General features: G+C 35.0%; 1 protein-coding gene across 1 annotated transcript; it reads right to left on the reverse strand.

Moving 5' to 3' along the window:
* Positions 1–4,807: 4,807 nt before the first annotated feature.
* LOC145006483 (formin-like protein 18) lies at positions 4,808–10,776 on the reverse strand. The gene is made up of 17 exons (XM_078965565.1): positions 10,436–10,776; positions 9,578–10,278; positions 9,268–9,489; positions 7,929–9,184; positions 7,712–7,832; positions 7,554–7,625; positions 7,365–7,463; positions 7,080–7,202; positions 6,947–6,997; positions 6,476–6,557; positions 6,285–6,379; positions 6,114–6,185; positions 5,914–6,030; positions 5,753–5,821; positions 5,599–5,665; positions 5,084–5,493; positions 4,808–4,996 (listed from the first exon to the last, which is right to left on the reverse strand). Exons 1-16 carry the CDS (start codon positions 10,506–10,508, stop codon positions 5,192–5,194), a joined length of 3,522 nt encoding a protein of 1,173 aa, XP_078821691.1. The 5' UTR covers positions 10,509–10,776; the 3' UTR covers positions 4,808–4,996; positions 5,084–5,191.
* Positions 10,777–11,637: the final 861 nt, after the last annotated feature.

The following is an 11,637-nucleotide window of genomic DNA, read 5'->3' on the forward strand; positions in this document are numbered from 1 at the left end:
GCCAATAATACTGAGTGATAAAGAACCTCATTATTGCTTGGAGCATTAAGTTTCCGGATCACCAAATTTAAATTTCAATGCCAAAATGTTGTGAGAAAATAAATGTGAAGAGGGCAGAGTTAACCTGCTTAAAGTTGCCAAGAAAAACAATGATGAAAAATATCAAATCAAGAACACATTCTGATGAGCTTAAATCATCAAACATACCCTGCAATAGGAAAAATCAGTTACTGGAATGTACAACATAAAGAAAATTGAACAATAAGTAAGGGAAGGGAAGGGGTTGTCTCTTTTGTGACTTAATGGATTACAAATTTAATATATTGTTATTCCTTTTTTCCTCTCTCTATTTTTTTGGATCACAACTGTTTAGAAACGAAACAGTACAAGACTTGAATGCTTACTTTTGCTTGTAGCAATCAACATATGAAGTATACTCAAGCGGACCAAGATACCCTTCTTTCCTAGGATTTGTTGTTGTCATGTCATCACTTTACCTTCTATCAAATCCCAATCCCTATTAATATTATTATTGTATGATGGAATCACAGGAGGAACCAATCCAGATGCTTTTACAACATCAAACTGTGCACAACTCACGAAAAAACTGAAAAGCAAGCAAGACATGGAAGTATGCTCATAATTATAGATTTGTCAAAATGTAGAAATGAATAAGATGAAAAATTCTAAGTGATGTACGTCCCTATAATGACACGTGGTCAAACCATAACCAAAATAAAATACATGGGAACAATCAAGTGAAAGGCAGATTTCAACAGCCATATCCCATGCATCCCTGTAATGACACGTGGTCAAACGATAACCAAAATAATCAAGATTCAAGAATTATAACATCATAAGCAAGTTCATGTGTTTATTACCACATATGGTGTTGATGTGTTTAGCTCACCAAGAAGTGTCTTACGATCAGTTTGTCTCCCAGGTATTCTGTCTATAAGTGAATAATCAAGTGATTCATGTAGTAATGATCGAGTGCAAAACCGTTTTAAGGCAATCTTGATAGAAGTTGTAAGGCAAGAAGTAAAGACATCAGCAAGAAACTCATGACTTTGTGGTAGGGTTTCATGTGCTTCACATGTTGCAAGTAGAATACAGTCTCTTGGTGAAGTTCCTGAAGAAGAACTTGAGGGAGTCCAATCTTAGAGCTATATACATATAAATGATATTCAAGCATTTAGTCAAACAATAATAAAAATGATGTCAAGAAATAAATAGTTAATAATACCTCTATGAAGGCATTGGCAATCACCCCTGCAACAGAACAATCAAAAACATATATGGAGGGAGTCTTGAGCCATGAGTCAAGGTCGCTGATAGGCAATGGAATATACTATGTATAACTCCACAACATTTGAGAATAATAGAGGAAATTAGTTTAGGGAAACTATTGAATACAAGGCATGAAGATAGAAAGATAGTGCAAAATAAAAACAATACCATTACCCTGTTAAAAAACCAAATTTCACCATTGGCCGTTGGTTTAGGTACACCATGACCATTATAATGGAAAAGAACCCTTTCAGATTTGGCATATTTACGACATGTAGTATAGAGTTTCTTCACTTCTTCCACTGTAGGAGCTAACTGAATCTTGTATTTGGCCTTGGGTTTCCACCTTTCATACTGGAAACTCAATGTTTTTCCGATTGTTTCAAGAGCTTTTTGTGGGGCCATAGAAAATGGATCTAAAATCAAAATACATTTGAATATAAACATCTGAAGCACTATATAACTAAAACAAAACTGATAGCCTTGAAGAAGAAACAAATGTGTTAATAGCAAGAAGAAGAATGTGAATGTCTTAAACTCATAACTATACCTATCCAGCACTTCATTCTGGCACAAGGTGAAATATTTATTACATCGGGTGGGTCCACGCTGATATTTAAACATAGAAAAAGAGTTACACATCTTGTTTTAATCTGCAGTTATTAAAAAACATCATTTCAAAGCTAACAATAAACATGCATACATCTTGTCTGATAGCAGATTATCTCATAAGCATATGAAATGCAAAAGGAAATCGAAAATGATGAAAGGGTAAATGCAGGAAACAATAGATTAACCGATCCTTAGGCCGCCATTTGGAGACCAACCCACTTAACCCTCAATTAGTTGGGTATGATAAATAACTTAGTGAGATTAACAGTAATGAGATTAACTTAATGGAACTATATATGAAACTAACTAACTTAATGAAAGATAATGTTTTACATAAACAAAAATAGATTAACAGTAATGAAAACAAACATTTAACCCTCAATTAGTTGGGTATGCTAAATAACTTAATGAAATTACATATGAAACTAGGTTACATGCTCTATAGGTTTCTTCTTTTTTCTCTCACAATCAAAAATTTTAAAAGTAACATCTCATATGCATTTATTCAAACAGGTTACCTACTCTCATGGCCCCTATCATTTTTTGATAAGATAAATAGTCTATTCAATGAAGATGAGGGTTGGAAGACGAAGTTCAATGAAGTTTTCAACAATAAGGGCAAGAACGTTCATCCAGCAAACCATACCTGTTCATCCTCCTCATGAAAGCTTCGCCTTCGAAGATTCTTCGTGGATCTTTTTCCTCAAGAGTAAGAAGCATTCTCGTAGCATTACGGATTTTGCTGAGTCCTTCCTTTTTCAACTTTGCATCGTAGACTGTATTCTCAGACCAATTTCAACTTTGCGTCTAGTTTTTCCTTTTCATTTGAGCATCGATAATTAGGGCGAGAGGGAAAGGAGAAAAAATGAAGGAGAGGTTTTTAATTTTTTAGGATTTCATTTTCCCCTGGTTATTAAGGGATGGAACGTGCGTTCCATTAAAATTTATAAAGCGACATCCATAGACGACATGCATTTTATTATAGATGTCTTCCGTGTTTTTTTTTTTTTTTTTTTTTTTTTTTTTGATTAGACGCTAATTTAAGGGCACGCAATAATGCGTGACCTAAATCCTTAAATTTTTTGCAGAGATGACACTTTTTAATGTCACTCTCTTTTGGGTAACATAAATCAATGAATGACGTGGTTTGCGTGCTATTTTTCTAGTAGTGTATGTATGTATGCATGATATGTATGGTATGAGGTATTTTGGGGAACTCACTAAGTTTTGTGCTTATAGTTTTCAATTTATGTTTCAGGTATTTCCGGTTCGAAGGAAAGAGCTCAGGATGATCGCATCGCACACACATCATGATTTTTCCGCTTTATTGACTCTGATGTATTTTTGGATGATTATTCGTACACTATCACTTTCGTATGGGTTTCATTATCTGGTTGATGTTTATTTAGTATAAAAACAATAATTTTGGTTATGGGTATTTGGGACGTTAGCCTTGGAAGTATATACCAAATATACATTTAAAGGAGAAGAACCTAAGAGCCTTTAATCTAGCACCAAATTGCAAGACAAAAAAGGATAGGGGAGAGGCTATAAAAACCATGAAAATTTCTCAAAAAAGAAGAGAAAAGTATTGGTAAAATCTCACTAGTTTTTGGTTATATAGTATCATTTGTATACCAACATAAGAGTTCCAAAGCCCCATACTTTTATATTGTTAGATACATGGACCAAAGTGTATGGAACAAAATAATCGTAACACACCACCTTCTTTACCTCTTAAAAGCCATGACTAAGAGAAGAGAAAATAATGATGTTTTGTGTTTTGCTCTTTCTAGTAACTAACTAGTTATATACTAACTAAAAGGTTACTCTAAATGCTTAAAAAGTTATACATAACATTTAAATACATTCCTTATGTATATAGCTTTTTTTTTGGCTTTTTATTATTATTACCTAAGAACAATAATTCTCAATATGTAGGTAAATATTATTTTCAGAAAATAATATTTTTCCAAGTAAATACAAGTGTTTATTATATTTATTAATAATTAAATTATAAAAATAAATAATCAATTACTCGTAATTTACTATAAGGTGTGATCCTATAAGATCATATGTCATTAATAATATCATTTTATAATGTCTTTTAGACATGCTAGATCTTTCAGAACCTACCAAACACCCCTATCGCGGTACCAACCCATTATTCTTATCCCACGCTCGACATCATGTAATTTAATTCATATTCTTGGAATTCCATTAATTAGTACGTTTAATATCATTCATATTCTTGGAATTCATCGAAATTAATAAATCACCATGAAAAATCCAAAGGCTAGTAATTGATTTTCATGTATTCGGATAACATGGCCAATCCAAATCGTCGAATGCTGACCGTAAGTTCGAATCACTAACCACTTTAAGCTGCAACAATTGAACATAAACAGCACGTAGAGTAGGAACACAAGGATTAGCCTTAAAGTTAGACCATGTCTATAAACAAAATATGTAATGATAGTTCTTGTAATATTGAGATACGACAACTTTCTAACTAGTCTTCGATTATGAGAAAAATCATTATGTAATGCCCCTTCGTTATTAGCTAACTTTGGACTTAGGAACTATAGGAAGATCAACCACCGATCCAAAAGACTTTACTTTACGACCTGTCATCTTCTTCTTTGAAGTACAAAGCAAATCTTCCCTACAAAGCTTTTTTAAGACATTGCTTTTATAAGGTTTGTTTGCATACCAAATTCGGATATTATAACATATTACTCAACTTTCAATATGAATAAAACATCATCCTAACACAAAATCTCGATGTGTTTTACATGTCTAAGATTCATGCCGCAATGTTTTCACCTCATTCACCCAATAAAACTGGGTCCAAATTGAAAAAAAAAATAAAAAAAAATGACTAAAATTGGTATACACTAGAGGATGAACAAAACAAAATGTCTCTTCTCTTTATTAATTAAAAATGCATCTATCTATGAGTGAAACACGCCCATCGTTACAGTGTATATAGCTTCTACGCTCGATGTCCACGTTCTTAAATATTTACAAAACTGCCACCCAAGTGAAAAAAAAAAAAACAAAACCTCTGTCCATTCATCTTTTCTGCATGAAACTTTAATGCAAATTCGTAAGTATATGAATTTTGACTTGTGTAACAAAACATTCGAATTTTGAAAAAATCAACGGTTAAGAAGCTAACCATGGATGTAAAGTTAGTGGGCCCGGAAAGAGTGATACTCAAACTATGATACAACTTTACATGGATGTATAAAAAATTGAAGTAAAGTGGGAAAAATGGAGATGAATATTATTCGGTTTTAATAGGAGGGTTTTTTGTTTGTTCTGATTGGTCAATTTGTGAATCGATTGCTTTTGAATTTTCATCACTTGGTTTTGGTGTTATTTCATCTGAGATTTTCGGATCACTTGGTTTGGATTTTTCATCATTTGGTTTTGGTGTAATTTCATCTGAGGTTTTGGAATCATTTGGTTTGGATTTTTCTTCTAAGGCTTCCTTTTCGGCCTTCTTCTTTTCTGCCTCTATTTGCTTGCAGTTTTCATCGTGGGCTTGATTGAATGTTCTCACAAAGTTCTTCAAAGTCGAAACAACTGAAAGAGAAAATCGTTATATATATATATATATGTATATGTAGTGAAATTAATATATATAAAAAGTAAGATTTTAAAAGTAAATTAGTGGTTAATTACAATTACCATGTTCATATGGACACCGAGCTGGATCCTCTCCAAAGTAAAGAATTAATGCATCCACATTTTTACCCTACAAAACATAACATAGTATTTATAATTATAAGGATGTGGAGGGCATTTATGTCTTTTACAAAAACGAGAGAAATTTGAGACTTACCACTAAAGAGTAGAGAGAGGCCAAGGATCTTGCTTCACCTTCTGCTGTACAAAGAAACTCCTTCAATGCCTAGACAATGAAAACAATGTATGGAAGTTAGATTTATTATTAATTTTTTTTTTAAGAAAAAAAAAAAGAATTGTTAAAATAAATAGACTTACTTTGAGAAATTTTTCAGAGACAGGTCCATCATTTTCAGCCATTGACAATTCCTGGACAACTTTCTCAAGTCCTTTGCTAATAGCTTGCATTTCCTCTGCAAGATATTTTAATTGTACCTGAAAAATAATAAATTCTTAATTACATTTACACATGTTTTAAATTTCTAAATATTTGAATAAGATTTAATTGTGATCACCACCTTTGATGCAGGTTCCAAACTGTCAAGATCCTTGGAGAAATCAAGGAGTTCAGGTAGTTTGTCAACAAGCACCTACAGTTAATTATAATTTTATTATCATATGCTTCCTATATTAAAATTTTATTATTTTTATAAAAAAAAAAAAAATAAAAAAAAAAAAGTTTTTAATACCTTACAAAGATAATGCATGAGTGTCATTCTTTTATTCCTTGCACGAGTATCCGTAAGCTTTAGAAGGCTATCCAATCTGAACCCAACAGCAGCGCCTAAAATGGACACCAAAGTCAAAGTCAAAGTCAAAGTCAACTACTACAAAATATTATTATATTTAATAACATAAAATAAAAAATGAAAATATTGACCTCTTGCTGTTCCTTGGTTCAGGGCATTTCCAAGTTGTAGAATTGTTTGCATTACTCTCTTGAACTTACACGAACTTCTAACCTGATAAAAGTTTAATTAGATTAAATTGTTGTGTATTTGTAAATGAGAAATCTACTGAAAAATCCTTATGTTTAGGACTCATAATCGATTTACTCCTTATCTTTTTTTTTAGTCAAAGTCCCCAAAACCGAAAACTATATTCATTTGGACCGTTTAACCCGGCCAACAAGTCATCCAACTTTTAAAAACTACACTTTTGGTCCAGATTTTAAATTTTGTTACAAACTTGGTCCAAAATTTACACTTTTGGCCTAGATTTCAAAATTTTGTTACAAATTCATCCTGAATTTAGTCTTTTTACATCTTTTTTTTTTTTTTTCAAAATTTAGGATAAGGACTTTTCAGTAGATTTTCCTTTGTAGATTAATGAAAATAGGAAAATGACTTGCCTGTTCCACAGCTGTATTTACTGAGTTTAAGCTCTTTCTAAGATCTTTAGCCTAAAAAAAAAAAAAACAACTAGAGTATTAGTATTAATTACATCAAAATCCAGGATCTAAAAAAATAGAAAGAAAATATTACCTGTGATCCAAACTGTAACTTGAAGGAGAAAACTCTGAGCTTAGATTCTGTTCGTGGAACTTTCATTAGCTCCAAAAAGAACTGTTCACATTTTCCCAATTTATCCTTTTCTCCTTTGTAGTTCTGAGATTTTAAACATGTTAATCATACTATCAATATAAACTGTGGATAGATACTATACTAAAGTTGTTGTGGCAAGAATTAAATTCTCAAAATTTTGTTTAAAAGAATCAAGATTTAAAAAATCAAAGAATTAAATTCTCAAAATTTTCTCCTTTGTATTACCTTTAGCACTTCCATCTCTTCTTTTGTAGGACAAAACTTTATGAGGTTATCCACCTGATCAACATCCAATGCTGACTCATCTAGAGCAAGTACATAATCCTGCCATGTTTTTTCATAAATAATTTTTTTTTTTAATTTTGAAATATATAAATTAACATAAAAATATTTTAACAACTTTGGTCAGCTTACCATTAGTTCATGCAAAGGTATCTTCACCTTTGAAAGCATGATTTCACAGTTGTATGCTCTCCTATGATCAATCTGTAACAAGGGGGCAAAAGGGTCAAAATTATATAAAAAAAATATATATTAAACTATGACAGATAGTATAGTAATTACTATATTACCAGTTGAACTTTTTCTGGTTTATTAGCTATTGGAGCAGATTTTGATTTTGCAGCATTTTTGTCAGGAGGAATTGCAGCTGAGAAAAGATTCTCAAGCTCTGATATATCAATCTCTGGTGTCCTAATTAGTAAATTAAGCATAAGAGCAATGAGAAAGAATATGAAGAAATTAAAGTTTAATAATTAATTAGTTGGAGTTAAAGAGAGAAAAACTTACTTAACAGCTTCACCAGATTTTTGTGTTTCAGCCCATAAGCTTCCTTGAACTGCTCTTGTGAGTTTTAACCAATGTAAAGGCTTCAGTTTCTTTAATTGTTGAGTTTTTGCCATTGTTTGTAATGAACCACGCCCCCTACCTAGAGGTGGTGGGGGAGCGGGAGCTCCTGATGCATTGGGTCCTCTTGGTGGTGGTGGTGGTGGTGCACCGCCTCCGTTAGCAGAAGGTGCTGGAGGAGGTGGTGGTGGTGGACCTGGACCACCTCCCTTTGCAAAAGGTGGTGGAGGAGGTGGTGGTGCATTTGAAGGAGCTGGTGGAGGTGGTGGTGCATTTGAAGGAGCTGGTGGAGGTGGTGGAGGCGGCGCTGATGGTGTAGCAGGAGCTGGTGGAGGCGGTGCTGATGGTGTAGGAGGAGCTGGTGGCGGAGGTGGTGGTGGTGCAGCGCTTGGAGGAGGTGGTGGTGGTGGTGGAGGTTGCGGTGGTGATGTAGAGGGTCCGGCTGTTGTTTCTGGCTTCTCTGTCATAGGCGCAGTTGGAGGAGGAGGTGGTGGTGGTGGTGGTGGAGAGGGCTCAGCTGGTGTTGTTGACTTATCTTTCACAGGTGATGCTGGTTTGGAAGAGGGTGGAGTTGTCAAAGTTGGAGAGCGTGGTGGTGGTGTAGAGGGTGCACCTGGTGTAGCCACCTTCTCTTGCTGAGGTGGAGTTGGCGGCGATGGTGGCGGTGAAGCTGGTGGTGCGCGTGGTGATGATGTTGAAGAGAGAGATAAGTTTCCAGGAAGTCCAGCTCCAGTACCCTTTTCATTCATTGAAGATGGACTCTTTGTCTGTGGTGATGACGTGGCATGTGGTGGTTTATATCCAGTGTCTCTGTTTTCCTTAAAAGGAGTTGAAGGAGCTACTGGAGAAGGTATGGATTGTGAAGTACTTCCAGTTTTTGTATCACTTTCCTTTAATGGAAAGCCAGGTGGCAGAATGGAGGGTGGGAATCCAGAAACTTGCATCTCATTTGTCGGAAGTAGAGTTGACTGTGAGTTGACTCGGTTAAGAGGATGTGATGATGAGGTTGGAAGTAGAGTTGACTGTGAGTTGACTCGATTAAATCCAGCATTATCATTTTTAGGAGCTAACCAATCTGCACTACTAAACATTTCTTGAACTTTAGCAAATGCTTCTATTGGGAGACCATCTTTCTCATCAAAAAAGAAAGAATCCATTGAAACTACTGGAGCTGAAGCATTCATCTCAGAGAAAAGAAACTGTGTGTATAAATAATAAAAATAAATACTTATAATCATATGTACTAATGGAAATTGGAATCATCAAGTGTGAAGAAAAATACCTCAGCCTTGAAGTCATTAGGGAATTGGTACTTAGCATCCCAAGGTATGTCAATTTCATCACCAGTAAGGATTAAAATATTTGATCTGATGAATGATGTGTTGAACATAGCACGAAATATTATACTTTCATGCACCTTATCATCTTGTAAGCTTATACACTCCAGCACAATATCACCTTGAATGTGACAATCTATATCAATTATAACAAGTTCACATTCTGCCTGTGACAAATAGTAAAAGATAACTGAAAATATTATTCCAAAAACTGTCATATTTTTGTGCTAAACAGAAGAACAGTAGAAATCATACCTGTTTGTAATATCGAACAGTTCTACTGCTTCTTTGTGTTAAGAACAAAAGTTTGGTAGTTTTATCACCAGGCATGTAAGGATCTTGTCCAAAAATTCTGAATATAGGACAAAAACCACCATTTCCATCAACATCAGGAATCATTCTCATTATCACACAATCCAAACTGAGGGCTCTGTCTAATGGAGGCCATTCTGTTGCAACATTTCTCCTTGATACATACTGTAAGTACCTCAATTGAGAAGGTAAAGGATTCATTGATGAAAACAAGTGTAGAAGCTCAATAGGAGCTTGTTTATAAACCATGTCCAGGGTCTTGGATTCCCCTGAGTAATGCTTTCTGTAAATCAAAAGTGCAGCCAACATGAAAGCCAAAACAGGCCAACCACCACGCTCACAATGCATTAGAAGGACGTTTTGAAGGCCAAGTGAAAGCCAGCTTTCACATGATCTTAGAAAATGGTGGATTACTTCCATTTGGAGCAAAGGACAGCCTTCATGGTGCCTAGGGTATTCCACTATTGTCATTTCATAATTTGATAAAGCAGAAGCAAGCTGGGATGTTGTATCTCCCTCGCGGAAATTAAAAACCAGGATTGAAGCATCGGGATAATGATCCTTGAGCTGAGTTACTACGTTTCCCATATAACCTTTGTAATTTTGTTTATCCCAAGCATCAGTAGTGAAACAGCAGTCAAAGACTGTAGATGAAACAGAGAATTTGTCAAAACAAGACGAGGTTTAGACTTTAGAGATGAAGATAATGTATCGTGCAACTGAAAACCTAAACCTATCATGTTAATTTTCCAACTACGCATTTATAAATTCATAAACGGAGAAAACAGTTAGATGAATTACCATAGACTCTTTCAGAAATCTCGAGAAGTCCATCCGGCGGCTTTTTGTAGACCAATTTCCGGAACATTGCCATTCGTATCAACCAATGATGTCTTTTGTTGTAAAAATCGTGATTGAAACCCTAGAAACGGCAATGTAGCCTCTCAATCCACAAAATCATGCGTGTATGTGTATGCATATACAAATATAATTCTCTCTGCGCGTTTGATTGCTGCATTTCGGTAAGAAGCTTAGAAGGATTAACGAGTTCTCTGTCCAGAATCCATGGCGATTGATTTCACTCCGGAATTCTAATTAATTTGCTATGTGTGTTTGTGTGTGTGCGCGCGCCTGCGAGCGTTCTGTCGTATAAGAAAAAGGTGCTGAATGTTCTCAGATCAGCTTCGGGAGGAGAGTTGCCGTTGCTCTGACAATACAAACTGTTGCCCCTGAACTTACCATCTTCTTCAATTCTTGTCCTTCAACCTCTATTTTGTAATCTAGTCCTCAAACTTTGAGTTTGTAACTAATGGCCCCTCTACTTTGAATCGGGTAGTGAAATCAAGCTTGTGGGTATGGGTCATCTTCTTCACACCAAATTTTAAAATGTAGAAATTCACAAATATACCATGAATTCGACTCCCACTTTAATGATGAGGGATTCCACCTCAAGTTCGGATTACCCTTACCATATTATGTCACTCTCCGCACTGCACCATTTTAGCTACCGAGTTATTTGTTTACCACTTAATACCTCTTAATAAGAAGTAGGTTTGAATATGTAAGATTCATACTATGTTGTTTACCCTTTAATTTATGGTCTTAATCTAAAATAAAGCACTTACCAAATCAAATGTAGAAGCCCATCTAAAAAGAGGAAACAAAACAAAACAAAAAATGTCCTAGCCTTCTACCCTCACATCCGTTCTCGCTCTCTACCCAACGCCACTGACGACCCTCCTCCCCATCATAATTTTCGGCTGTCGCCATCCTCCTCATCGCCATTTCCGGCCATCTCCACCATAAGTTCTCTCTCTCTCTCTCTCTCTCTCTCTCTCTCTCTCTCTCTCTCTCTCTCTCTCTCTCTCTCTCTCTCTCTCTCTCTCTCTCGTTGATATTGCTTCACTTTGTTGATCTTGTTGTTCCACCAAATTAGAACCTTACTTTGAGGTTAGTTTTGGTTCAGTTCGAAAGCAAAACTTCTAAACCTAAATATTATTCAT

Source organism: Lactuca saligna, chromosome 7 (genome assembly GCF_052625555.1).
Source record: "Lactuca saligna cultivar CGN05327 chromosome 7, ASM5262555v1, whole genome shotgun sequence".
In the NCBI taxonomy this organism is placed as follows: Eukaryota; Viridiplantae; Streptophyta; class Magnoliopsida; order Asterales; family Asteraceae; genus Lactuca; species Lactuca saligna.

Bases quoted from the DNA above. Each gene is read 5' to 3' on its own strand.
- LOC145006483 (XM_078965565.1), bottom strand. From the start codon at position 10,508: ATGGCAATGTTCCGGAAATTGGTCTACAAAAAGCCGCCGGATGGACTT. The intron at 5,822-5,913 runs GTAAGTCTATTT...TTCATTGTCTAG, and splicing joins TCTCTGAAAAATTTCTCAAA to GCATTGAAGGAGTTTCTTTG. The intron at 5,666-5,752 runs GTAAGTCTCAAA...TATGTTTTGTAG, and splicing joins CCTCTCTCTACTCTTTAGTG to GGTAAAAATGTGGATGCATT.